Source organism: Bos indicus, chromosome 18 (assembly GCF_029378745.1).
Source record: "Bos indicus isolate NIAB-ARS_2022 breed Sahiwal x Tharparkar chromosome 18, NIAB-ARS_B.indTharparkar_mat_pri_1.0, whole genome shotgun sequence".
Lineage (NCBI taxonomy): Eukaryota > Metazoa > Chordata > Mammalia > Artiodactyla > Bovidae > Bos > Bos indicus.
In genome coordinates this window covers 52,252,452-52,280,192 of record NC_091777.1, presented here as the reverse complement: position 1 = coordinate 52,280,192, position 27,741 = coordinate 52,252,452, and the positions used below count along the sequence as shown (strand labels likewise).

The following is a 27,741-nucleotide window of genomic DNA, read 5'->3' as shown; positions in this document are numbered from 1 at the left end:
TTTACACCTATAGTTGGGGGTTCCCTGGTGGCTCAGAGGGTAAAGAATCTGCCCACAGTGCAGGAGACCAGGTTCAATCTCTGGGTCAAGAAGATCCCCTAGAGAAAGGAATGGCTACCCACTCCAGTATTCTTGCCTGGAGAATTCCATAGACAGAGGAGCTTGGGGGGCTACAGGGACCTATGGGGTCGAAAAGAGTCGGACACGACTGACTAACACACACACACACACAGTCAGTGGCCAAAGTGGAGGCACTAATTTAAACTCACAAGGAGAGCTTGTCTCCACACTCCTCAGCAGCACACAAAGCTAGCAGTTTAACCTTTGCCATATGAATAGGTGGGGTGGAAACCAGAGCCAAGACCTTTCTAACCACGCCTCCAGGTCCATGGTTGGGACTCAGTGCAAACTCTTATGGATGACACTTTCCTTTCCCCCAAACAAAGGATTCCTCCGCTTCTAAGTTTGAGCCCAATGCGGGGTCAACTTCCCTTTCGTCTACCTGGAAGAGGCAAGTCCATACAGCCTGGCTTAGAGATGCCACCTCTTTATTGACGGGGGCTGGCAGCAGAAGGAGCCAGTGAGCCAAGAGGAGCGCTCACTCCCGCTCCCCGGGGCTCTCCGGCTGGTGGCTGCGCTGGTGAACGAGTAGGAGGCGTCTCTGGCCAAACGCCTGACTGCAGCTGGAGCAGCGGTGCCGCGCGGTGGCCTGGCTGCCCGGCGCGGTCGGGGGGTCGTGGCACAGGCGATGGGCCGCCAATTTGGAGGGGAATGAAAAAGCTTTGGGGCAGTGTGGGCAAGGATAGGGGCGGGCGTCAGTGGCATGGTGCGTGTGGCGGTGGGCCGCCAGCTTGGAGGGGTAGCAGAAGGACTTGGGGCAGTCGGGGCATGGGTAGGGGCGGGTGGGCGCGTGGGTCCAGAGGTGGGCTGCCAGCTTGGAGCGGTGGCCAAAGGCCTTTGGGCAGTGCGGGCACGGGTGCGGGCGGGCGCCGCTGTGCGTGAGGCGGTGGGCGGCCAGCTTGGAGGGGTAGGAGAAGGCTTTGGGGCAGTCGGGGCACGGGTGGGGGCGGGCGCCGCCGTGTGCCAACCGGTGGGTGGCCAGCTTGGACGGGTACGAGAACGCCTTGTCACAGTCGGGGCAGCGGTGCGGGCGCTGGGGCGGGGGTCGCCGACGGGGTCGGGAAGGCGCCCCCGTGGAGGCAGCGGGCTCTGGAACAGACTGGCTGGGCTTCTGCGGCGGGCCCTGGTCGGGAGCTAGGGAACAGGCGGGTTGGTGGGCTCCAGAAAGCAGCCAATGCCCTGAATCTAGACCAGACTCCCCCTAGACCTTGACATTTTAGGGTATCTGGACACCTCAAGGGTCATATTGAGGTTCCCCAAATGGCTTGATCCTGCTCCTCACCCACTGCCATGCATCCTCCTAAGGCAGGCTCCAAAGAGTTACATCTCTGGAACCCCAGACCTAAGCTTTCCCAAAGCCACTAAAGTGTTCGTTTCCAGGATCCTCCCAAGTGATAACCCTGAAATCCCTACAGAGGATCACTGAGGTCCCCCAAAGACAACCTGGAGGATTCCCCAGAACGTTGCGTTTTAGGGATCCGAAATGGTTATCACCCTGGGCCCTCAAACTGTCACCCTAAGGTTCCCACAATACGTGACTCTCTTGGCCCCAATTCCTGGAGAACGCCCCCTACCCCGGGTGGAGACGCCCTCACCTTCTCTTTTGATCACAGGCTCCTTGTCAGTGGGACTAGGCTCGGCGCCCCCGGCCGCAGACTCCGTCTCTCGCTCCAGCATCCTGCTGGCCCAGAAACCTAGAGGGAGGACCTAGCCGGGAGAGGGGGCGACGCCGGGGGTTATCAGGCTGTTGGGGATAGGACTGAGAGCCCATATTCAGGGGTTAGTTTGTTCAGGAGCAGGGGCTATCACGTCGGGCCCTAGAAGGCGAGGGTGGGTGGAGCCTAAGGGCGCAGTGGGCGGGGTTACGCAAACCCGACCCAGAAGCAGTCTGGAACTTAGACCCCGCGATTGAGCCTTCCGGCGGAGTGGGTGGGGCCTCTACAACTTTAACTCCCAGCCGCCCCGGGCGCGGAGCAGGCGGGGCTTAAGCCCAGGGTGGGCGGGACCGGCCGCGGATGGGTGGAGCTATACAATAAAGACCCGAAGTCGGTTGCTCAGCAACTCTGTCCCAGGGGAGGGGCCTATGAGCTCAGTGTGCGGTAATACACACCCAATAGGTAGCTTTACCCGGCTCTTGGCTCAGTCTCAGTCCATTGACGCCGCGTGCACTGCCTTTCAACCACGGAGTGGAGCTGGAGACGTGGAGAGGAGAGGGGAGACCTGGAGAAAGACACAGAAAGAGCGTGGCTCGTGTGTTGCGATCCAGAGACCCATAATGGACTTCTCCCTCGAGGTCGCAAGCGTCCGAGCCTTCACGCACCCCTTGGGATCATGGCATTCGGGCATCAATGTAACCTCCCAAGGCTCAGGGGGCAATGCAGCCCCTCCGGAACCTATGCATCAGGACCCCAATGGGTCCTTCTCCGGGAGCTGCGGCGTGCAGGCCCCACTCCACTTCTCGAGACCCAGGTGCCTGGGTCCGAACCCCTGCCCCCTCACCTGAGGACGGCCCCTCCCTGGGGGCGGGGCTCCGGGCCCCTCCCTCGGCGGCCGTGGCCACTGCAGAGCTGCCTTCGGATGCTGGGGAGCTGCACCACCCGGCGCGCGCCCAACGACGGGAGGGAAAAGGAGGGAGCGCGCGCGAGCTGCTGGGCCCAGCCTCATTTCCATCCCCTCCTCCCACGCCGAGACGTTGGGGGCGTCAGTTCGCATGCGCAGTCGCGGCTCGCGGGGGCTGCTGCGGAGGAGATGGAAAGGAAGGAGTGGGTGGGTTCTCTAGGCCAGCGAGTTGGCGAGCAGGCGCACAGCTACAGGCCGAAGGACCGGAGGAAAGTGTCCTGCGGCTTGCGGGGCCTACGGTGGCTGACTGGGGTCAAGCACGTGCAGGAGTTAACCTAACTCGGAGATCACTGAGACAGCCTTCTCTTTTTATGTTCCCCTTCTTTTCGAGAATTCCGCTGGGAGCTTGAGTTCCGTCTCGCGAATCAGTTTCAAGAACCCGCTTCCTATTCTCCCCTTAAAGGCATTGGCAAGGAAAGGGTAGCCATTTCCTCGAGAGAGGACGGAAGCGGGACTCCGGGCTCAGAGGGAGCCGATGCCCAGTGCAAGTCACGTTATTTGCACAGCGCCCGACACTTTTCGCCGTTGGGTGATTCACGATTCTCAGCCCCTCGCACCCCAATGCTAAGGCCCTGGGGCAGGGAGGGCGGCAGTGTCCACGTTTCCCGGGCCCCCGCGTTCCTGGCTGGAGCTCCTGAAGCTAGGCCCAGGGTGGCTTGCCTGGCACCATTACGTGACGGTGCACCTTCCCGCCCCGCACAGGAATGATCGTGAAGTGCCCATAAACTACCCCCGCATGGGTGGGTCTTCAGTTTGATAATCCACAAGATCTGGCAAACCCTGGCAGTCAAGGGAGTTATAAGGAAGGATTATCTGGGCTCATTTCCCCACCCAGTCCTCCCGGGTGATTTTTGAAGCTATATACCAGGCCTCCTATTCCATAAAAATATTTTTGTTATGCTTGGTTTGTTTGAATCAGTAGTTAAACAAGATCCACACGTTGGATTTGTTTGCTGTGAGTCTTCAGTCTCTTCTTTAACATTTTAAAAGGTTCATTTAAATAGGTTTAAAAGGTTACTGCATGGAAAATGGATCATTGGGAGGCAGAATGGAAGACAAGTCAGTGAGGCGGCTGTTATATATTAATTATATTAGCTTTTAAAAATAATATAATTTTGTAATAATTATATTATCATTACAGCATCTGATCTTTTATATCAGAAATTGTCCTGAGTGCTTTGTAGATGTTCATTCATTTAATCCTGACAGCAGTTTTCTCGAGAGGAGGTGCTACTATGATAAAAATGATGCACAGTGGGACTTCCCCGGTCTAGTGGTCTAGTGGTTAAAAATCTGCCTGCCAATCCAGAGGACATGGTTTCCATTCCTGGTCCAGGAAGAGCTCACATCTTTCTTCGTTGTGGTGAGACAGCTAAGGCCATGTGCCACAGCTAGTAAGCCGGCCGCTAGAGCCTGCACACTGGCAACTGGAGAGTAGCCTCCACTGGCTGCTACTACAGAAAGCCCGTGCGTAGGGACGAGAACATGCGCCCCAAGGAAGATACAGCACAGCCAAAAATAAAAAGAAATGAATTCTTTTTCAAAAATGAGGCACTGGGCCTTCCCTGGTGATCCCGTGGCTTAAACACCATGCTCCCAATGGGGGAGGCTCAGGATCAAACCCTGGTCAGGGAACTAGATCCCACATGCTGCAACTAGGAGTCTCATGCCACAACTGAAGATACTGTATACTGCAACTAAGACCCAGAACAGCCGAAAGAAAACAAGAGGCACGAAGACTTATTCAAGCAGAAAGAAGCAGGGCCAGGATTTGAACCCTTGCAGCCTAGCCCTGGAATCCGTGTCATTTACGTTCTTGCTTTGCTGCCTCTGTGACTGGGGCAGAGGGCATGATGATGCAAAAGTGATCTGATTGGAGAGGTTAATTCAACAGGGCTTAGTAATGAATGGAGAGGAAATAGTAAAAGGAGGAAGGAGTCAAGGATGATGAAATAAGGAGAGCCACCTCCCTGGGAGCAAAACACCTAGAAATTGTTCCGTGCCAGCTGATCTGCCAACCTTTTTGCAAGCGTGCACTCATTTGATTTTTTTCTAAATTGAAATATAGTTGCTGACAAGAGTATATAAATCACAAGTGTATAGTGATTCAGTTTATTGAATATAAAGGTTATATTCCATTTATAGTTATTATAAAATATTGGCTATATTCCCTATTTGCATTGTATATCCTTGTAGCCTATTTTGCCCCTAATAGTTTATACCTCTTAATCCTCTACCCATGTAATACCCCTCCCCACTTCTTGTTCCCCAGTGGTAACCACTAGTTTGTACTTATCTGTGAGTCTGCTGCTTCTTTTTTTTTCTGTTACATTCAGTAGCTTGTTCTATTTTTTAGATTTCACATATAAGTGATATCATGCAATATTTGGGAGAAGGCAATGGCACCCCACTCCAGTACTCTTGCCTGGAAAATCCCATGGACAGAGGAGCCTGGTAGGCAGCAGTCCATGGGGTCGCTAAGACTCGAACAGGACTGAGCAGCTTCACTTTCACTTTTCACTTTCATGCATTGGAGAAGGAAATGGCAACCCACTCCAGTGTTCTTGCCTGGAGAATCCCAGGGACGGGGGAGCCTGGTAGGCTGCCATCTATGGGGTCGCACAGAGTCGGACACAACTGAAGCGACTTAGCAGCAGCAGCAGCATGCAGTATTTGCCTTTTTCTGATTTATTTCACTTGGCAGAATGCCCTTCAAGTCAATCCATGTTGCTGCAAACAGCAAAAAAATTTTTTTATGGCTGAGTAGTATTCCATTGTGTATATACACCACATCTTCCTTAGCCATTCCTCTGTGGCTGCACACTTAGGTGGCTTCCATATCTTGGCAATTGTAAATAATGCTGCTGTGAACATTGGGATGCTTGTTATCTTTTCTTAGATCTTCACAGTGAGGGAGGAACTATTTTCAGCCACAATTTACAGATGAGAAAACAGAGGCCCAGAAGAGGTTAAGTTTTGAGCCTGAGGTCACACAGTTGGGAAGAGTGATGGTAGTTTCTAACTCTTAGGATGCCTCACAGCTAACACTACAAAACCCCCAGAAGGTGTGCATGCCTTCAAGGGACAGTTTACTGTCTAGAGATCCTGCCAGAACAGTTAGGAGTGGGCCCCAGGGCTGAGGAGGTTTTATTTGGGGGATCCTCACAGTAAAGTGCCTGAGGGTCCCTGCTTTCCTGGCCTCTCTCTCCCCTGAGCTCCTGGCTATCCCTGTACCTCTCCTCCTTGTTTTAGGCCTGATGTCTGCTCCTCTTTCCCCACCAACCAGACTGAGGACTCATCTCTGCATCTCCAGTTTCACCCAGCTTGAGCCAAACATTCAGGACACCTCAGTGTGAGGATAACTGAAGCAGGTTCTCTCCTTGAGTCTGAGCCTGTCTTTCTACCTGTTTCTCCATTCTCTGGGTGTTTCCCTGTTCTGACAGGCTCTCCTTCCTGTACATTTCTCCCTGCTCTAATGTTCCCTGCTCCCCACATCTCTTCCCATCTCCACAATCTTCTAGAATCTCCAAGTATATCTTTTTTTGTTTTGTTTTGGCTGTGCCATGTTCCATTCATGATCTTATTCCCTGAGAGAAAGTGAAAATGAAAGTCGCTCAGTAGTGTCTGACTCTTTGCAACCTCATGGACTATACAGTCCATGGAATTCTCCAGGCCAGAATACTGGAGTGGGTAGCCTTTTCCTTCTCCAGGGGATCTTCCCAACCCAGGAATCGAACTGGTGTCTCCTGCACTGCAGGTGGATTCTTTACCAACTGAGGCTGACCAGGAATCAAACCTGTGCCCCCTGCAGTGGAAGCACAGAGTCTTAACCCCTGGACAGCCAGTAAAGTCCCTCCAGGTATATCTGTGTGACCATATTCCTTTTGACCCACACCCCATTTCAACTCTATGCTTCTCCATATATCTCTGAAACTCTCCAGATCTCTCTCTCTCTCTCAGTATGACTGAGTCTCTGCATCTTCCTTGTCTCTGAGTCTCTCTCCTCATAAAGTCCATCAGAAACACACTAGGAGTGTGGCAAAGTTGGCTAAGGGGAGAGGACCAAAGATGGAGCACTGGTTGTCTCCGCAAACATAGGGAGAATTACAGTCATCCCTCAGCATCCACAGGCTTCCCCAGTGGCTCAGCAGTAAAGAACCCGCCTGCAATCCTGGAGACACAGAAGATGCTGGTTCGATCCCTGGGTCAGGAAGTTCCGCTGGAGGAGGGCATGGCAGCCGACTCCAGTATTCTTGCCTGGAGAATCCCATTGATAGAGGAACCTGGTGGGCTACAGTTCATGGGCTCATGAAGAGTAGGACGGGACTGAAACTACTGGGCATGAACATGAGTTCAGTATCCATGGGATGGGGTGGGAGTGCTTAGTTCCAGGACCCCTCTTGGCTACTAGAATGGGGAATGCTAATGTATCTCATATAAAATGATGTGGTACAGTTGACCTCTGAATCTGTGACCAAGGTGAGGGCGGGGTGCTATTCTCGCAATTGATATGCAATTCTTGCTATTGATATGATTCCAAAGAGCAAACTTTCAGACTGCCCATGACTAGACGTGTTTCAACTCTAGGTCCTTGGTGTAAATGAATAAAAGCCATTTTTAGAGGTTCACATTCCAAAAGAAGCCAAATGATTCCAAACCCGATTTTGCAAGGCATCATGGAAAGTTATTTATTTATTTGGGGCTTTATTTGGCACTAATGGTAAAGAACCTGCCTGCCAATGCAGGAGACTAAGAGATGAGGATTTGATCCCTGGGTGGGAAAGATCCCCTGGAGAAGGAAATGGCAACCCACTCCAGTATTCTTGCCTGGAGAATCCCATGGACAGAGGAGCCAGTCCATAGGGTGGCAAAGAGTCAGACATGACTGAAGAAACTTAGCAAGCATTTATTTATTTATTTAGCTGCATAGCAATACGTGAACCGTTAACTTCCAGATGTTCAAGTTGGTTTTAGAAAAGGCAGAGGAAACAGAGATCAAATTGCCAACATCCGCTGGATCATCAAAAAACCAAGAGAGTTCCAGAAAAACATCTATTTCTGCTTTATTGACTATGCCAAAGCCTTTGACTGTGTGGATCACAATAAACTGCGGAAAATTCTGAAAGAGATGGGAATACCAGACCACCTGACCTGCCTCTTGAGAAACCTGTATGCAGGTCAGGAAGCAACAGTTAGAACTGGACATGGAACAACAGACTGGTTCCAAATAGGAAAAGGAGTACGTCAAGGCTGTATATTGTCACCCTGCTTATTAAACTTATATACAGAGTACATCATGAGAAATGCTGGGCTGGAAGAAGCACAAGCTGGAATCAAGATTGCTGGGAGAAATATCAATAACCTCAGATATGCAGATGACACCACCCTTATGGCAGAAAGTGAAGAGGAACTAAAAAGCCTCTTGATGAAAGTGAAAGTGGAGAGTGAAAAAGTTGGCCTAAAGCTCAACATTCAGAAAACAAAGATCATGGCATCTGGTCCCATCACTTCATGAGAAGTAGATGGGGAAACAGTGGAAACAGTGTCAGACTTTATTTTGGGGTGCTCCAAAATCACTACAGATGGTGATTGCAGCCATGAAATTAAAAGACGCCTACTCCTTGGAAGGAAAGTTATGACCAACCTAGATAGCATATTCAAAAGCAGAGATATTACTTTGCTAACAAAGGTCCGTCTAGTCAAGGCTATGGTTTTTCCTGTGGTCATGTATGAATATGAGAGTTGGACTGTGAAGAAAGCTGAGCGCCGAAGAATGGATACCTTTGAACTGTGGTGTTGGAGAAGACTCTTGAGAGTCCCTTGGACTGCAAGGAGATCCAACCAGTCCATTCTGAAGGAGATCAGTCCTGGGTGTTCTTTGGAAGGAATGATGCTAAAGCTGAAACTCCAGTACTTTAGCCACCTCAAGTGAAGAGTTGACTCATTGGAAAAGACTCTGATGCTGGGAAGGATTGGGGGCAGGAGGAAAAGGGGATGACAGAGGATGAGATGGCTGGATGGCATCACTGGCTCGATGGACATGAGTCTGAGTGAACTCCGGGAGTTGGTGATGGACAGGGAGGGCTGGTGTGCAACTGAACTGAACTGAACTGAACTGAAGCATACATTTGTTTTCAAAGTCTGTGACTCTGTTTCTGTTTTGTAAATAAGTTCATTTGTATCATTTTTTAAGATTCCACATATAAGTGATAACACATGATGTTTATCTTTCTCTCTGACTTACTTCAGGTAGTTAGATGATCTCTAGGTCTATTCATGTTGCATTATTTCATTTTTAATGGTTGAGTAATATTCCCTTTTATTTATGTGCCACACTTTCTTTATCCATTCCCCCAGCTGATGGACATTTAGATTACTTCCTGTTTGGGCTGTTGTACATAGTGCTGCAGTGTAGATTGGAGTGCATATGTCTTTTCAAATCGTGGTTTTCTCTGGATATATGCCCCTGGAGGGGGAATACTGGATCATATGGTAGTTCTATTTTTATTTATTTATTATTTTTGAAGTGAAGAAGTGAAGTCGCTCAGTCGTGTCCCATTCTTTGTGACCTCATGGACTGTACAGTACCAAGCTCCTCCGTCCACGGGATTTTCCATGCAAGAGTATGGAGTGGGTTGCCATTTCCTTCTCCAGGGGATCTTCCGTTCCCAGGGATCGAATCCAGGTCTCCCACATTGTAGGCAGACGCTTTTTTTTCTTTTAAGGAACCTTTGTACTGTTCTCCACATAGTGGTTGTAACTCTTCCAACAGTGTAGGAAGGTTCCCTTTTCTCCCCACCTTCTCTATCATTTATTGTTCATAGACTTTTTGATGATGCCCATTCAGGTCAGTGTGAGGTGACTGTTCTTTGTTTCTCTGGGACTTTCCAAACTCGCCAGCCTCGCTCTGCTCAGCCCCGCCCTCGGTCCGCGCAGTCGCGGCTCCTTTAAGGCGGGCCCCGCCCCCGCCCTGCCCCTCCGAGGTCAGCCAGCGGAGCACCCGGCTTCCGCGGGCATTCGTCCTCGGCTCCGTCCCTACTCTGCCTCGGGCACGATGGCGGGGTCTGTACTGAAGATCGCTGGCCGGCGGCTCAGTCAACACACAGGGTCTGGAGCCCCCGTTCTCCTACGGCAGGTTCGCTGTGGCTGGAACCGGGAGCGAAGATTACTGGGTCCTGAGCGGGTGCAAGGGCGGAACTCCTGGGTCCTTTAAATCCGGAGAGATACCTTGGCCCCGATCCTGGATCTTTGAGGAAGGGGTATGGGGCTAGACTCGCGTCCTTTAAAGGTGGTGGTGGGGGGGGGGGGGGGTGGTGGTGGTGGTTCTGGAATCCTCCGGACTTGGGGCCGGAATCCTGCTTCTATTTCAGAATGGGTGATGGGAACCCAAATTTGGGGACGGATGGATGTTGGGATTCTTTGGTTTAGACAAAGAAAGGTGCAGGGGTCCCAGACTCCTGACTCCTGGAGTAAAACGGGTCTGGAGTTTCTGGGCCGGGATCTTAGGAAGACAATCGAGTTGAGGCCTGGACTCCTGGGTCTGCAATGAGTGGAAGTCCGATTCTGTGCTCTCAGCTGTACCCGCCCCGCTTCCCAGATGTTTGAGCCCAAGAGCTGCACCTATACTTATCTTCTGGGGGACCGAGAGTCCCGAGAGGCGGTTCTGATCGACCCGGTTCTGGAGACAGCGCAACGAGATGCCCAGTTGGTCAAGGAGCTGGGGCTGCGGCTGCTGTATGCGGGTCAGTGTGGAGCTCCTGGGGTCTGAGGGCGTGGGGCCGCAGCTTGGAGCGGGAAGCCGGAGACCCGGACTCCTGGGTCTCAGGGCCGGCGGGGGCTTGAGGCTGGGGATCCCGGGTCCTCTCTGTGCCCTCCCGGACCTGGCCCTCCTCTCTCTCCCAGTGAATACCCACTGCCATGCGGACCACATTACCGGCTCCGGGCTCCTCCGGTCCCTACTTCCCGGCTGCCAGTCTGTCATCTCCCGCCTTAGCGGGGCCCAGGCTGACTGGCACATTGAGGATGGAGACTCCATCCAGTTCGGGCGCTTCGTGAGTTGGATGCTGGGTCTAAGAGGGTGGTGGCCTGGACTTCTTGGGCTAAAGGGAAGTGGGGATGGAGGCCTGGGCTTCTGAGACCTGCTGTAGGAGGGGCGGCCAGGCCTGAGTTCCTGTTCTGTCTCTGGGAGGAGGGCACCATAAACCCAGGTGGAAAAGTGGGCCAGGAGTCTCTGGCAGGTGTGTCTTTGACCGAACCCCTTAAGTCAACAACACTTAAAGAGTTTTCTGTAACCTTGTGGCAACTCCTTTGGCCTTGGAGTCTCATAATATTTGACTGGGAGCTGGAATTCCAAGGTCACCGTTGAGGGAGAGACCCAGCCCTGGCTTCCTAAAATCTTTGACGGAAGAAGGTGCATCCAGTAGCCCCAGGGCAAGGACTAACTAGGGTGAGGCAAGAGAGGTGCCTCGGGCGCAACACTTAAGGAGGCGCTCATTCTCACGTCTGTGAAATGACAGGGCTGGCACCTTCGAGTGGGTGCCTCCTTAAATGTTGCGCCCCTTTAGGAGCCTGCTTGCCTCACCCTAACTCCAGCCTCGCTATTGCCTCACACAGCAGTGGTCTGAAGATTCCTACCTCCTTTTTTTGCAACCAGCACTATCAGCAGGGTTCCAGCCAGAATCTTAACCCAGGGCAATATGATGGGTGAGGAGGGTGCTAGGGGGAGTTGCCCTCAGGGGGAAGGGGAAACAGCTGGCAGAACTCTTTTCTGATCAGAGTTGCTAAAGTCTGAAGAGAGTTTGGCTGGCTTTGTAAACAGAATGTTAGATGACAGGGTGAGGACTTTGCCTCCAGGTTTTGCTAAACGACGTCAGTTCATCTGAGCCAGGATTTTGCGGAAATGAGGTCTGTGTGTGGGATCGGAAGGTTTATTATTACTTTTTAAATTTAATTTTTATTTTATATTGGCATTTAGTTGATTTACAATATTGTGTTAATTTCAGATGTACAGCAAAGTGATTCAGTTACCCATTCTTTTTCAGATTCTTTTCCCATATCGAGTTATGACAAAGTATTGAGTAGGATTCCCTGTGCTATACAGTAGGTCTTTGTTGGTTACCTATTTTCTGTATAGTAGTGTGTATATGTTAATCTCAGACTCCTAATTTGGGATCAGAGGGTTTAGCTCCACTGGTTACAGCCTCTTTATTTCAAGTCTTTTCCTGGAAGAAAGTAAAAAGAAAATGCATTGGACATTTATATACACTGTGTTTAATAGTCAGGTTCTAACAAGCATTAGAGGTGTTAGAAACAGTTGGAGTTATGTGTCAAGGTGAGCCCTTTGTTATGTTGGGTGAGTGATGTTTTCAGTTAATCAGTGTGGAAGGCTCTAGCTATGGAAGATTGTTTAAGTGCTTTTCTTTTTTTTGTTGTGTGGAGCAGCTTGCAGGATCTTAGTTCCCTGATCAGGGATTAAACCGGGGCCACAGCACTGGGCTTGCCTTGTGGCTCAGCTGGTAAAGAATCCACCAGCAATGCGGGAGACCTGGGTTTGATCCCTGGGTTGGGAAGATCCCCTGGAGAAGGGAAAGGCTACCCACTCCAGTATTCTGACCTGGAGAATTCCATGGACTGTATGGACCCATGGGATCACAAAGAATCGAACACGACTGAGTCACTTTCACTTTTCACAGCAGTGGAAGCATGGAGTTCAGACCACTGGGCCACCAGGGAACTCTCAGTGCTTGGTTTTTTAAAACAGCTTTATTGATATAGCTCACATACCATCCAGTTCACCCATTTGAAATACATATTCAGTGACTTAGTATATTTGGAGTTGCACACCCTTCACCACAGTTCATTTTAGAATATTTTCATCACTCCAGAAAGAAGATTCTGCACCCCTTAGCTGTCACCCCAGTGTATCCTTCTTTTGCTCCCATGGCTGTAGGCAACCACTAATCTGCTTTCAGTCTCTACAGATTTGCTTATTCTGGATATTTCATAGAAATGCTATCATATAATATGTGGTCTTTGTGACTGTAACACTTACCACAATTTGTCAAGATTCATCCATGTTGTAACATGTATCCAGTGTTTTGTTTCTTTTTATTACTGAATAATATTCCATTGAATGGATATATCACATTTTATTTATTCATCAGTTGATGGGCAGTTAAATTGTTTCCACTTTAAGGGTATTGTGAATAATGCTGCTATGAATATTCATGAATAAGTTTTGTGGGGGTGTATGTTTTCATCTCTCTTGGGTGTATACATGGGATGGAATTGCTGGATCATATGCTAACTTTGTTTAACAGTTTGAGAAACTGTTATCAGAAACTGTTACCCAGGGCTTCCCTGGTGGTCCACTGGCTAAAACTCTGCATTACCAGTGCAGAGGGCGCAGGTTCGATCCCTAGTCAGGGACCTAAATCCCACATGCCATATCTAAGAGTTCACATGCCTCAGCCAAGATCCAGTGCATCCAAATAAATAAATTAAAAAAAAAAAAACTGTTACCCAAAGTGTCTACACAATTTTATTTTTTTCAAATTGATCTTTAAAAAAAAAATGTGTGTGTGTTAGTCGCTCAGTCATGTCCAACTCTTTGCAACCCCATGGACTGAGGAGCCGCTCCTCAGTCCATGGAATTCTTCAGGCAAGAATACTGGGGTGGGTTCTTCCCAACCCATGGACTGAACCTGGGTCTCCTGCGTTTCAGGCAGGTTCTTTGCCATCTGGGCCACCAGAGAAGCCCTTAAATAAACATTTTTTAAAATATGTATTTATTTGGCTGTGTTGGGTCTTAGTTGAGGCATGTGGGATCTTTCATCATGGCCACAGGCTTCTCTCTAGGTGTGGCGTGTGTGCTCTGGAGCTCACAGGCTCACTAGTGGTGGTGCACGAGCGTAGCTGCCCGGAAGCAAATGGGAACTTAGTTCCCTGACCAGGGATCAAACCCACATCCTGTGCATCAGCAGGCAGATTCTTAACCACTGGACCACCGGGAAAGTCCTGGCTGTACCATTTTATGTTCCCATCACCTGTGTGAAGGTTGCAGTTCCTCCACATCCTCGCCAACACTTTTTACTATCTGTCTTTATGATTATTCAGCATTTTTGTTTGTTTTTCATCTGAGTTCTTTATAAACCTTTGGAGATGGGCACTTTTCTTCCCCTCTCACTTCTCTCCCCTCCACTTTAAAAATTTTAATTGTAACGTGCATATTATAATAACAAGGGCTCATATTATACACGTGCAGCCTGGTAATTTTTTACATATGTCTATACTGGAGTATCCACCGCCCAGATTCAAATCAAGCCCACTGGCCCAAAAGTCTTCCGTGTCCCCCTTCCTGGCCATTGACAGTCACACGAAGGGACTATTCTGACTTAAAAATCAGACTAGTTCTGTCTGTTCTGGACTTGATAAACAGGGATCCGTGTGTACTCCTTGTGTCTGCTTCCTTCACTCTACATATGCTTCTGTATAATTGTAGTTCTTTCCTTTCGTGTTGTACAGCAGTAGCTGGCATACTTTTCTGCCCAAGACCAGATAGTAAACCTTTTTGGTTTTGCAGGCCACGTGATCCCTGTTGTAACTACTTAATGCTCCTGCTGCTGTGAAAGCAGTCATAGACAGTGCAGACATGAATAAGCACGGCTGGGCTCCGCTAAAGCCTTATTTATGGCCCCTGAAAATTTGATTTCAATAATTTCTAAGTGTCATGAAACGCCATTCTTATTTTGATTTTTTTTTTCCAACCATGAAAAAGAAAAACCATTCTTAGTTCCCAGGGCTTATAAAAGCAAGTGGCAGGCCAAATGCCATGCTTAGTTTGCCAGCCCCTGTGGTAGAGCATTTTATCATGTGAATTGCTGACAGTTTATATCTATTATCCTTTTGATGGTTGATTTCAGTCTTGGCCTATTATGTAGAACACTGCTTTGGAGATTCTTGAACATCACCCTCAATGGTAATGGCGGGCATTACCCTCAATTCCAGGGAGTGGACTTGCCGGATCTTAGAACTGACATATATTTAACGTTAGTAGAAACCACCAGCTTTTTGAACTGCCTGTAGATTTTATATTCACAGTGGGCCACATTTGGGTGGTTTCATTGTAGAGTGGACTTTCTGTTTTATTAAGCAGTAATTGAAACGTAAACCTTCCAGCAGCTCCCATGAGGGGTGGCAGATTCCGAAAGTTAGTCTTTCCTGTTACACATGTTGATGTAGCTTCCCTGATAGCTCAGTTGGTAAAGAATCCACCTGCAATGCAGGAGACCCCCGTCTGATTCCTGGGTCAGGAAGATCTGCTGGAGAAGGGGTAGGCTACCCATTCCAGTATTCTTGGGCTTCCCTGGTGGCTCAGCTGATAAAGAATCCACCTGCAATGTGGGAGACCTGGGTTCGATCCCTGAGTTGGGAAGATTCCCTGGAGAAGGGAAAGACTACCCACTCCAGGATTCTGGCCTGGAGAAGCCCATGGGGTTGCAAAGAGTCAGACACGACTGAGCGACTTTCATATATTGATGCAGAGAGGTTGCTGCTCAAGATACTAATCCCTGGATCCCACTTAAGAGATTCTGATTTAATTGTTTGAGGCAGACACCAGAAATCAGTATATTTTAAAACCTCACAAGTGATTCTCATTTGGCCCACCTGAGGATTTCAGTGGTTCTTCCTATTTGGAATGAAATATTGTAGAACAGGTCTGTGTGCTGTGCTATGCTTGGTCGCTCAGTCGTGTCCAACTCTTTGCGATTTCATGGACTGTAGCCTGCCAAGCTCCTCTGTCCCTGGGATTCTCCAGGTAAGAATACTTCAGTAGGTTGCCATGTCCTCCTCCAGGGGAACTTCCCAACTCAGAAATCAAACCCAGGTCTCCCACATTGCAGGTGGATTCTTTACCTTCTGAGCCATCAGGGAAGCCCAAGAATACTGGAGTGGGGATTCTCCAGGGGATCTTCCCAACCCAGGAATCGAACTGGGGTCTCCTGCATTGCAGGTAGATTCTTTACCAGCTGAGCTACCAGGAAGCCCCAGAACAAGTCTAACCCCCACCACCAACATTTTTATGAAAAACTTGCAGCATACATAAAAGTTGAAAAAACATTTACAGCATATGCCTCTATCTATCTATCACTTAATCTTATTTTTTTAATCGAAGTATAGTTGGTTTACAGTATCTTGTTAGTTTCATGTGTACAACACAGCGTCCATCTTATTTTTTGATGCATTTTTAAGTACCAGGTCCCCTAAGCAGAACAAATAAATTTAATTTTTTTCGCAAAAGAAAGAAAGTTTAGCTGATGAAACTTTAGAGTATTTAGCTACAATGGAAAATGACGCTTTAGATCGTCAAGTTTAGCGGGTATAGAAACAGCAGTTAGTTATACCATAACCAAGTGCTTTTTAAATAATGGAGCAGAGAAATGAACTTGAGAACCAAGTGGGAAAAGGCTAGCGCTTACTTGCCACCAGGGGGCAGTGCGGGCCATGGGAACTGCCAGGCGAAGGAGCCTTGTGCTTGCGTGCATCTCCTGTTGAGTTTCGCTGATGGTTTTCTAAGGCACCACATCTGCAGGAAGGGCTTCCCAGGTGTGATCCTGCCTGACTTCCGAGGCTAGGTCATAACAGGCAGTTGGTGGCGCAATGGTAAAGAACCTGCCTGCTAGTGCAGGAGGCATAAGAGATGTGGATTCGATCCCTGGGTGGAGAAGATCCCCTGGAGAAGGGCATGGCAACCCACTCCAGTTTTCTTGCCTGGAGAATCCCATGGACAGAGGAGCCTGGCGGCTGCAGTCCATAGGATCACAAAGAGTCAGACATGACTGAAGCCGGCTTAGCAGGCACATTTCTGCAGGAAATAGGCGAAAGGGCAGCTGTGGAGCTGTATTACGCCCTTGATGCATCATGAACGGGAAGAATAAATTTTTGAAAAGAATGTGGGGTTAGGCGGGTCCCACAGAATCCCTGCAGAGGATTACTCAGGTTTCAGGAACAGGCGAGGCTGGGCTGGGTCACCACGTTAGCTGCCCCCACCCACAACTTTTTATTTTTAGTATTTTCAAAACTGTAGTAAATCAAAAGAATAGTACAGTTAATAGTCTCATATCTTTTCTCTGATGTTTACCGGTTGCTGACATTTTTACTACTTTGCTTTATTTCTCTCATGTGTATATATTAATACTTTTTTCCTCCTTTTGTAGTCAAAAGCTAAGTTGCAGACTTTTCCCCCCTAAAGACTTCTAAGATTGTTTTCCCATATCAGCGGTTCTCAAACTCAAATGTTTTGATCTGAGGATTCCTTAACCCTCTTAAAAGTTATAAAGGGCCTCCCTGGTGGCTCAGATGGTAAAAAATCTGCCTGCATTGTGGGAGGTGGGGGTTTGACCCCTAAGTTGGGAAGACCCCCTGGAGAAGGGAATGGCTACCCACTCCAGTATTCTTGCCTGGGAAATCTCATGGACAGAGGAGACTGGTGGGCTACAGTTCATGGGGTTTATGGAGGGCCCTAAAAAGCTCTTGTTTACCTGGATTCTGTCTGTTAATATTTACTGTATTGGTTATATGTCAATCATATCTCAGTTTTAAATAGAAAACATAAGTATTCTGATATGCAAAAAACATTACTGTATCAGAAGTTGAAATTGAGACTTTTTTAAAAACACAAGCATACACAAGCACCCAGCTGTCAGAGTGATGACATCATCACAGGTTATGTAGCTTCTGGAAAACTCCACTGAATTCTCATGGGAGTGAAAAAGGACAAAAGGCCTCTTCACACCATTGTGAAAATAGTTTAATAGTGTTGATCTTGCAGACCCTGAGGGTTCACTCTACGACACCACCTTGAGAACCATTCTTTTTAAAAAATCTCTGTCATGTCTAACAACATAGACATGTTCTTAAATTCTTAAATAGTTCTGAAATCTAGCCCATGTTCAAATTTCCCCATTTTATCAGGAATCATTTTTATCAGTTCAGTTCAGTCGCTCAGTCATGTCCGACTCTTCGACCCCATGAACTGCAACACTCCAGGCCTCCCTGTCCATCACCAACTCCTGGAGTCCACCCAAACCCATGTCCATTGAGTCAGTGATGCCATCCAGCCATCTCATCGTCTGTCGTCCCCTTCTCCTCCTGCCCTCAGTCTTTCCTAGCATCAGGGTCTTTTCAAATCAGTCAGCACTTTGCATCAGGTGGCCAAAGTATTGGAGTTTTAGCTTCAACATCAGTCCTTCCAATGAACACCCAGGACTGATTTCCTTTAGGATGAACTGGTTGGATCTCCTAGCAGTCCAAGGGACTCTCAAGAGTCTTCTCCAACACCACAGTTCAAAAGCATAATTTTTATAGCTATTCTTTTATTAAATAGGACCCAATCAAAGTTCATACATGGCATTTGGCTGGTATGTGTATTTAGTCTCCTTTAGTCTAGAACTCAATGTACATGAGTTTGAGCAAACTCTATGAGATAGTGAAGGACAAAGAAGCCTGGTGTGCTGCAGCCCATATGATCTCAAAGAGTTCAGTGGGCTCAATGGTTGCAACTCCCAGGCTCTGAGCGACTCATAGGCTCGGTAGTTGTGGCACAAGGGCTCCATGGCATGTGGGATCTTCCTGGATGAGGAATCAAACTCATGTCTCCTGCATTGGCAGGAGGATTCTTCACCACTGAGCCACCACGGAAGCCCTTCTCTCAGTCTTTTTTAAAATTAGAAGCTACAAATATACATTTTTGAGAAATCCTCCAAATGATAAGGGTCAACAGCAAATTCAGACTTTTAATAACTACTGAGCAGTCCAGACGAAGCATTACTATGGCTGAACCTGGTTCTTGACCCTCCACTGTGTCTTCTCTGACAGATAAATCTCATTAAACCTTCCTAACCACGTAGTAGGGATTCCCTGATGGCTCAGGGGTAAAGAAACCGCCTGCAATGCAGGAGACGCAAGTTAGATCCCTGGGTTGGGAAGATCCCCTTAGAGAAGGAAATGGCCACCCACTGCAGTATTCTTGCCTGGGAAATCCCATGGACAGAGGAGCCTGGTGGGCTACAGTCCATGGGGTCGCAAAGAGACAGACACGACTTTGTGACTAAACAACAACATCCCTGTAGTTAGATCAGAAGTATTTTCCCATTTTACAGAGAAGGGAGTGCAGAGAGGAAAAGTGACTTGCCCAAAAATTATACTGAGAAAGTTGGCTGAGCCAGGATTTGAACCCAGGAAGTTTGGTGGTTCCACTAGATCAGTATTTTAGAATTTTAAAACATTATTATTATTTATAATACAGAAATTATTGTATGTCAGGCATTTTAATTTTTTGGCTGCGCCACTTGGCTTGTAGGATCTTAGTTACCTGCTGCTGCTGCTGCTAAGTCGCTTCAGTCGTGTCCGACTCTGTGCAACCCCATAGACAGCAGCCCATCAGGCTCCCCCGTCCCTGTGACCAGGGATCAAACCCTGGCCCTTGGCAGGGAGGATGTGGAGTCCTAACCACGGGACTGTCAGGGAATTTCCTGAGCATTTTTAAAATGCTTTACATACATGAAATAATTTAATCTTTATAATAGCCCTATGAAGTGGGGACAATTATCCCCATTTTACAAATGAGCAGAGAAGCCCAGACAGGTGAAATAGCTTGCCCAAGGTCACACAGCTAATAATAGCAGAGCCAAATTTACAGCCCATGTCATATGGCTCCAGGGACTGCTCTTAACCACTAATCCATGTGCTTTCACTGAGAGAAAAATATTTTACATCTGGGGTCAGCACTGAAACCTCAGCTTCATGAAATACCACTTACCTTCCTGTGCACCAGGCACTCTGAGATTTCCCACTTTATCCTCTGCCTCTCCACTTCCCTCTTTATGTCTGCCCCACTTTTTTGTTTAGGCTCATGGTTATGTCTGTGAGATTCATCCGTATCGTCACGTGTAGTTCGTTCATTCGCATCCCGTGCCTCAGTTTCCTCATCTGTAGAGTGGGGACAGGAATATGCTTACCGAGTAATGATGTGTGAGGTCTGAATGAATTCAGTCATGTCAAGGCCTTAGAAGAGAGCCTTGACAAAGGAAAAGGAGTCAATCAGGCTCGTAAAAAGTAGGCAGACCAGACTGATGGGAGAAGAGAGAATTGCAGGGGCAAAAAAAGTGTGGAGAAGCCTGGTGTTTTCTGGCAATGACTCTGGGATTCAAAGTAGCTGGGGAAAGGCGGATGTCATAGGACATGGGACTGGAAACATGAGCAGGCACCAGAGCTGGGGCAAGAGCTGAAACTCTGTCCCGGGGCCACTGGGAGCCTGGGAAAGGTTTTTTTGTTTTTTAATTGTTGGATTGAAAAACAGTTATTTATTTTTAATTGGAGGATAATTGCTTTAAAACATGGTATTCATTTCTGCCATGTATCAACATGAATCAGCCATAGGAATATATGTGTCTCCTCCCTCTTGAACCCCCCTCCCCCAGGATGAGTTTTGAGCAGATAGGGACAAAATTGGATCTGGGTAGTAGAAAAGCTCCCTCAGGTCATGTAGGAGGTAGATTGGAGGCTGGTAGGCCAGGGAGGAGGCTGGTGGTTGGCCCAAGCAGGTGAGGCCTGGGATGGACAGGATTATGGGGGTTGATAGAGATGGTAAATTCTAGATATTCCAGAGAAGGGAAAGATAAATAGGGAGGCTGACCATTAGCAAAGCCACCTGTGACACAGACTTGGTCATTAAGGGCCTAGAAGATTTTGATCCCTGTGGCAAGCAGGATTGTGTTCAATTTATATTAAAATTTTGTTTAATTTATACACATCACATAATTAATATGCCATATACTGTTGACCCTTGAACAACTCAGGGAGTTAGGGCCACTGACCTTCCCCACATTCAAAAATCAGGATATATCTTAATACAGTCGGTCCTTCCATCTGTGTTTTCTCCACATCCATGGATTCGCTAAGCCAGATTGGGTAGTATTGTAGTTCTTACTACTGAAAAAAAATCCTCCTATATATGGACTTGCACAGTTCAAATCTGAGTTATTCAAGGGTCAACTGTACATGCTCTAACTGTTGTTTAGTTGCTCCGATTCTTTTGCAACCCTGTGGACCCAGACAGGCTCCTCTGTCCATGGGGTTTCCCAGGCAAGAATACTGGAGTGGGTTGCTATTTCCTTCTCCAGGGAATCTCCCCGACCCAGGGACTGAACCCAGGGCTCCTGCATTGCAGGCGGATTCTCTGCGGCTGAGCCACCAGGGAAGCCCTTATATACTCTAATTACTGGTTGTTTACAACTGACGCCCTTCTGATTGGCCAATACCCATGTTATTTGTTGTTGTTGTTATTCAGTTGCCAAGTCATATCCAACTCTTTGTGGCCCCACGGATTGCAGGACGCCAGGCTTCCCTGCCTCTCACCATCTCCCCGAGTTTACCCAAGTCCATGTCCATTGAATCGGTGATACCATCCAGCTATCTCATCCTTTGTCACCCTCATCTCCTTCTGCCTTCAATCTTTTCCAGCATCAGGGTCTTTTCTAATGAGTCAGCTGTTTGCATCAGGTGGACAAAGTATTGAAACTTCAGCTTCAGCATCAGACCTTCCAAAGAGTATTCAGGGTTGGTTTCCTTTAAGATTGACTGGTTTGATCTCCTTGCTTTCCAAGGGACTCTCAAGAGTCTTCTCCAGCATCACAGTTCAAAAGCATCAATTCTTCTGTGCTCAGCCTTCTTTAGTGTTCAGCTCTCACATCTGTACATGACTAATGGAAACACCATAGCCTTGACCATATGGACCTTTTTCACCAAAGTAATGTCTTTGCTTTTTAACACACTGTCTAGGTTTGTCATAGCTTTGTTATAACCAAAGTTAAATATTTTGAACATTTCTCCTGAATATCCATCCCCTTTTTTAGTTCAAAAATTTCCATGCTTTTTGTTTAAAAAATTCAGAGAGTATGGAAACATACAAAATAAAAAGTGAAATATCATTCCTCTACTACCAAAAGGCAATATTACTTTGAGGGGCCAGGGGATATGCTTTTTCCCACAAGATTTTGCAAGATTTGTGATTTCCCTTTGTACTTATATACCCTAGTTTGGCAGATAGTAACTGAAAAAAACATACAGTGGCTTGAACAAACAGTTTCACTTTTTCCTATAACAGGAAATTTGGAAGAAGGTAGTTATTCTCTGATTTGGCATCACCATCATTTGTGGGATTGATTATCTTGGCTTTTTTTCCTTCGTGGTTGCAAGATAGCTGCTGCAACTCCAGCCATCACATCTTGTGTTCAGAGCCAGATGAAGTGGAAAGGGCAAGTGCCAGTCCCTTTTTATTAGGAAGGGAAAAGCTTTCCCAGAATTTCTCAGGATACTTGCTGAGATCTTATTGGCCAGAGAACTGTGCCAGAGGCCACTCAAGCTGTCAGGGAGACTGGGAAAGTGCTTCTGCTGGGCACACTGATGCCCCAAACCAAACTGGAGATCTGTGAGTGGGGAAGGTTAAAACAGATATCGGATGTGGATATAGAGTCTGCACATAGTGTCCTTTGATAATTAGCAGATGACTGCCCTGGACAAGGATGCTAACTGGTGGGAGGAGCCTCTATTAAGAGAGGAGGAGTCATATGTGAGCGGAAACTAATCTCATAGGTGATTGTTAGATCACTGGGGTAATAGTTTTTTTTCTGACAGTTGCTTCACTGAACTGAGTGTGGGGATTTAGATAATCAGGGCTCCCTGGGTGGTGTCTTTGTGCTCATGTGTTGGTTGTGCTTAACAGCAAGGCCTTAGTAGTGGCTTTGAGAGGTCAGAAAATATGTGCCTTTGAGATGTTGCTAGACGCTGCTTGCTGCTGCTGCTGCTAAGTCACTTCAGTCGTGTCCGACTCTGTGTGACCCCATAGATGGCAGCCCACCAGGCTCCCCCGTCCCTGGGATTCTCCAGGCAAGAACACTGGAGTGGGTTGCCATTTCATGCCAATGCATGAAAGTGAAAAGTGAAAGTGAAGTCGCTCAGTTGTGTCCGACTCCTCGCAACCCCGTGGACTGCAGCCTACCAGGCTCCTCCATCCATGGGATTTTCCAGGCAAGAGTACTAAAGTGGGGTGCCATCACCTTCTCTGAGACGCTGCTTAGCTGCCGTCTAAAATGGCTTTTCTGAGTTGTACTCACATTGAGAGGATGAAAGAGTTTGTCTCAAACACCCTGAGCAACTCTGACAGTTGCCAATCTGATAAATGAAAAATAAAGGTTTTAAAATTTATTTTAAACCTCTCTCTCCCTGCCCTTTTTTAAAGGGGATCAAACATCTTTTCAGATGTTTGTTCCCTCTTCCCTGAATTGCCTGTTCTTTTATGTAGCCAGTTTTCTTTGGGGATTCTTATTGATGTTTAGAAGCTGTTCAGATATTCTGGTTTTATAACACTTTCTTATAAATGCTGCTAATATTGTCTCTGAGCTTTTTTGTTTTGTCGCTCTGATTTTCCTTTTCTATAATGAAGTTAAACTATGTGGTCCCTGTTTTTCCTTGTGGCCTCAGGATTTCCTACTGTGCTTAGAAAAACCTTTTCTACCTCAAGATTTTATGTATATACATATGTAATATATAATATATTATATATATGCATAATGTTATATAAACATTAATATAATATGTATCTATAAATATAGATCTATTCTTTTATATTTCCTTCTAGAATTTTGGTTTTTTTAAGTGTTTATTTAGTTTATCCTGAATTTTGTGTTTTATTTTTGATTACAAAATGGCATGTTCACTGTAAAACAAAAAGATAATATAGGAGGAGTCTAAAGAAAAAAATATTTGGAGTTAATTAATAAATTTTTAAAAATAGACATTAAGTTGCTTTGTAACCTGTTTTTGTGCACTTACTGGCTAGTAAACATTTTTTCATGCCATTAAATATTTGTGTATAGCATCATTAAATTTTATTTCAATGACATAATTTTAAATGACTGTTTAGTATTTCATATTTATTAGTGTGCTTACCTTTTTCTTACTGATATGTAAGATCCGTTAGTACATAAAGTATCCTGACTACTGTCTGGTATGTATGTGCTACAAAAATATTTTGCCAGTGTGTTGATTTCCTTTAAATTTTGTTTATGATGTTGTTGCCATTCTGAAACCTCAAATTTATTAAAATTCAAACCACTGATCTTTCCCTTAATGATTTAAGCCTTTTAAGAGAATGTTCTCCTCTAACCAGAGATCATATATCGAGTTGGCTAAAAACTTCCTGAGTGAACTTCTTGGCCAGCCTCCTATTTCTTTGTATGTTTGTTGTTCTAGTTTTATGATTTTATTTCCTTGTTTTAAGTTTGTAATTCATTGGGGGTTTACTCTGGAGTGACGTTTGAGTCTAGGATCTAACTTACATTTTTTTTTTTAATCAAAAAAAAGTACACATTATCTAAATGTGACCCTGGGATGAGGTGGGAGCATCTGAGGCCAGTTTTACCATGAGTGTAAAACCATAGGCTTATTGGTGACTCTTTGTACTTTCCTTCTCTGCCAGGCCTTGGAGACCCGGGCCAGCCCTGGCCACACCCCTGGCTGTGTCACCTTCGTCTTGAACGACCACAGCATGGCCTTCACTGGAGACGCCCTGCTTATCCGAGGGTGTGGGCGGACAGACTTCCAGCAAGGTCACAGGCCCTTTTCCCTGACCCAAGATTTTAGTATGGTTATGTGAATGCCAGGATTTTAAGTGTCCATTGTAAGAATGAATGAACAAATGTTAGATTTTTAGGGGATTAGCATTAGACTCAAGGAGTTTAGCTGCTAGGAGGTGGTTAGGTTCAGTGGTTTAATTGCTAGGGGGTGATGTTACATTGGGCTTCCCTGGTGGCTCAGCAGTAAAGAATCTTCCTGCCAATTCAGGAGACTCAGGAGATGCTGGTTTGATCCCTGGATCAGGAAGATCCCCTGGAGGAGGAAATTGCAATCCACTCCAGTATTCTTGCCTGAAAAATCCCATAGGCAGAGGAACTTGACAAGCTACAGTCCATGGGGTTTCAAAGAGTTGGACACCACTGAGTGACTGAGCGTGCACACACGATGTTACATTTGGGGTATAGCTGCTGGGGGCAGTTACATTAAGGAGTTTCACTCTGGGAAGGGTGTTTAGTTTCACAGTGTCAGGGTTCAGCTGCCCTTTGAGTATGTGTGTGAATGGGGTGGACACTAGATTGGGAGGATTCAGCCACCTTGCAGGGTGACGCTGGATGAGAGAAAAGACAGCCCTAGTGAGCTGGCTGTGGGTAGCCACGTCCCCAGGCTGCTTCTTGCTTCCTCTTTCCTTATCTTTCCATCTTGGTCTCTGTCTTTTTCTCTCTGAAGCTCCTAATCTTCCATTTATTCATCCCCAACACAGTCATGAGATCAAAGAAAAGATGGCAGAACATTCTGAGAGGTTTGCTCCTGTCCCAGTTTAGGACTCAGAGCTTCTTGCCAAAACTATGGCTCTATCCTCCTTTGCCTCATGTCTTCAATTTCTTACCTTCTAGTCCACTTTCCCTGCCCAGAATCCTTTCTTAGCACCCCCAGAGTGACGGGACTTGGTGCTTCAGGGTCCTATCCCAACCTTCTTTACAGTCATGCTGAATTCTTACCATTCCCCAAGTCTTTGCGTGTGTTGTTCCACTTACCTAGAATTCCCTTCGCTCTCCTCTACACAAAGGGTTGGCTACTGACAGAAAATGAGGGAGAAGGTTTAGCTACAGTGATTTTTATCCTCCTGTCTTCTTCCTGAAGGGAAGCAGTTTGGGAGCTTCTCTCAACCTGTTGTTCCACTGACCTCTGACTTTTCCTTCCCCAGGCTGTGCTAAGACCTTGTACCATTCAGTTCATGAAAAGATCTTCACTCTTCCAGGAAACTGTCTGATCTACCCTGCTCATGATTACCACGGTGAGGGCTTCCTGGAGGAGGTGTGGGATTTACATAATTTAGCATTTGAGAGGGAGCACTGAACTGCTGTAATCCTCCTGTGGCTCTCGGACTACAATTCCCAGGAATTCCTCTGGCTAAAAAGATCAAGTGCTGAGGTATACTGAGGGTCAGTTCAGTTCAGTGGCTCAGTTGTGTCCGACTCTTTGCGACCCCATGAATCGCAGCACGCCAGGCCTCCCTGTCCATCACCAACTCCCGGAGTTCACTCAGACTCATGTCCATTGAGTCAGTGATGCCATCCAGCCATCTCATCCTCTGTCATCCCCTTCTCCTCCTGCCCCCAATCCCTCCCAGCATCAGAGTCTTTTCCAATGAGTCAACTCTTCGCATGGGGTGGCCAAAGTACTGGAGTTTTAGCTTTAGCATCATTCCTTCCAAAGAAATCCCAGGGCTGATCTCCTTCAGAATGGACTGGTTGGATCACCTTGCAGTCCAAGGGACTCTCAAGAGTCTTCTCCAACACCACAGTTCAAAAGCATCAATTCTTCGGCGCTCAGCCTTCTTCACAGTCTAACTCTCACATCCATACATGACCATAGGAAAAACCATAGCTTTGACTAGACGAACCTTTGTTGGCAAAGCCTAGAATTCCGGAAGGCATAGGCTTTCCTGGGACTTTCTTATAGAACTTCAGGAACTGGGAAACTACATTTCCCATAGTGCCTATTGGTTAGTGGGAAAGCAATCTGTTAGTCCTGGGCCAGAAAGATACCCTGAGGCCTCCTGGGAAATGTAGTTCTGGAGGCCAGAGGCACTGGACAATTTGACATTCCTCCCCACTCCCTTGGCCATTAGGGCTCACAGTGTCCACTGTGGAGGAGGAGCGGACTCTGAACCCTCGGCTCACCCTCAGCTGTGAGGAGTTTGTCAAGGTCATGGACAAACTGAACCTGCCTAAACCTCAGCAGATAGGTGAGTGGCTGAGGATCTGGACTCCTGGATCTAAGGGAAGGAGCTGGGGGTCTGGACACCTGGGTGTGAGGGAGGAGGTGCTGAGGGTCTGGACTCTTAGTTTCTCAAAGAAGAAGAGCTATTAGGATGTCTGGGTCCCCAGTGGGGCAGAGGGGAAGCTGGATGGTCTGCTTGGGCCCTTTGTTTCACTATTGGCTTCTTCGTTTCAGACTTTGCTGTTCCAGCTAACATGCGCTGTGGGATCCAGACACCCCCTTCCTGACCGACCCTGACTCTCAGGCGCTCACAGCTCACATCCGTTAAGAATGCACTAGGTGGGGTGAGGGGAGCCGTGCCATCACTGGGGCCTCTCTCCTCTTCCCCTCCCTTACTAGCCCCCTCAAGCTTCTTAAATAAACATCTTTTTTTTTCCCTCCTCTGAATCTGACTTCTGTTTTCTGGGGGAACCAGTGGGTTTCTGGGCTGAGGTATCTGCGGTTAGTTCTGGTCCCTGGAGAGGTCAGGGAGCAAGGCAGGATAAAGGTCCTGAGAGCCTGGAAGGAGGAGATTTTTGTAACTCATAAGAGAGAAGCAAACAGATACGTGGGGCAGGATTTCTCAGCTCCTTGGATTAGAACAGTCTTGAGTTTAAACCACTTGCCCCGTGAGACCCAGAATAAAGTATTTCAATTCTCCCAGCCTCAGTTTCTTCATCTGTAAAATGGGAATAATAGAAATAATAATAGAGTGTTGTGATGATCCAATGAGTTCATATACATGAAGTGCTTGGCACACTGCCTACACAGCAGATTTCCTATCAGTGTTAACTATTATTGTTACTATCTTTCCGAATGATCTCTCAGGGACTTCCTGGCTTGAATGACAGTAAGCGTAATGGTAAAGACTATGGATTTTCCAGAGAACAGATACGTTGCTTACATCAACAACATGTGTAGACTCTGGGTACGCTTGCCCCCCTCAGCTTTCCTGACTATAAAATGGAGATAGTAATTTCTCTGTAAGCTGCTGTAAAGATGAAATAAATTAATGTGTATAAAATGTTTATACTTTATATAGGCAGCTCCTGACATCCAAAAATCCTTTCTCACATAGCAGTTATTTTCCTGTTTTTGCCCAGA

At 47.1% G+C, this 27,741-nt stretch overlaps 2 protein-coding genes across 6 annotated transcripts; one reads left to right on the top strand and one right to left on the bottom strand.

The window, feature by feature from the left end:
• Positions 1–531: 531 nt before the first annotated feature.
• On the bottom strand, positions 532–3,140 carry ZNF575 (zinc finger protein 575). Of its 3 annotated transcripts, none has more exons than XM_019980107.2 (4): positions 2,620–3,140; positions 2,248–2,340; positions 1,716–1,827; positions 532–1,254 (listed from the first exon to the last, which is right to left on the bottom strand). In XM_019980107.2, the coding sequence occupies exons 3-4, from the start codon at positions 1,795–1,797 to the stop codon at positions 599–601; spliced, it is 738 nt and encodes a 245-aa protein (XP_019835666.1). In that variant the 5' UTR covers positions 1,798–1,827; positions 2,248–2,340; positions 2,620–3,140; the 3' UTR covers positions 532–598. The 3 variants fall into 3 exon arrangements, with proteins under 3 accessions (XP_019835666.1, XP_019835665.1, XP_019835664.2); XM_019980106.2 differs by having other exon boundaries at positions 2,231–2,340; positions 2,620–3,139; XM_019980105.2 differs by lacking the exon at positions 2,620–3,140 and adding an exon at positions 2,441–2,610 and having other exon boundaries at positions 2,231–2,340.
• A 6,573-nt stretch (positions 3,141–9,713) lies between these two features.
• Positions 9,714–27,045, top strand: ETHE1 (ETHE1 persulfide dioxygenase). Of its 3 annotated transcripts, XM_019980006.2 has the most exons (7): positions 9,716–9,874; positions 10,337–10,481; positions 10,642–10,790; positions 24,278–24,407; positions 25,580–25,669; positions 26,507–26,623; positions 26,833–27,045. In XM_019980006.2, exons 1-7 carry the CDS (start codon positions 9,794–9,796, stop codon positions 26,883–26,885), a joined length of 765 nt encoding a protein of 254 aa, XP_019835565.1. In that variant the 5' UTR covers positions 9,716–9,793; the 3' UTR covers positions 26,886–27,045. The 3 variants fall into 3 exon arrangements, with proteins under 3 accessions (XP_019835566.1, XP_019835565.1, XP_019835567.1); XM_019980007.2 differs by lacking the exon at positions 25,580–25,669 and having other exon boundaries at positions 9,714–9,874; XM_019980008.2 differs by lacking the exon at positions 10,642–10,790.
• The last annotated feature ends 696 nt before the right edge of the window (positions 27,046–27,741 follow it).

What these genes read in the sequence shown, in the direction of transcription:
- ETHE1 (XM_019980006.2), top strand. Translation starts at nt 9,794, where the DNA reads ATGGCGGGGTCTGTACTGAAGATCGCTGGCCGGCGGCTCAGTCAACAC. An exon ending in GCTGCGGCTGCTGTATGCGG is followed by an intron (nt 10,482 to 10,641) that starts GTCAGTGTGGAG and finishes TCTCTCTCCCAG; the next exon opens with TGAATACCCACTGCCATGCG. An exon ending in CCATCCAGTTCGGGCGCTTC is followed by an intron (nt 10,791 to 24,277) that starts GTGAGTTGGATG and finishes CTTCTCTGCCAG; the next exon opens with GCCTTGGAGACCCGGGCCAG.
- ZNF575 (XM_019980105.2), bottom strand. An exon ending in CGGGTAAAGCTACCTATTGG is followed by an intron (nt 1,828 to 2,230) that starts GTGTGTATTACC and finishes TCTCCCGGCTAG; the next exon opens with GTCCTCCCTCTAGGTTTCTG. An exon ending in GCCTGTGATCAAAAGAGAAG is followed by an intron (nt 1,255 to 1,715) that starts GTGAGGGCGTCT and finishes CCTGTTCCCTAG; the next exon opens with CTCCCGACCAGGGCCCGCCG.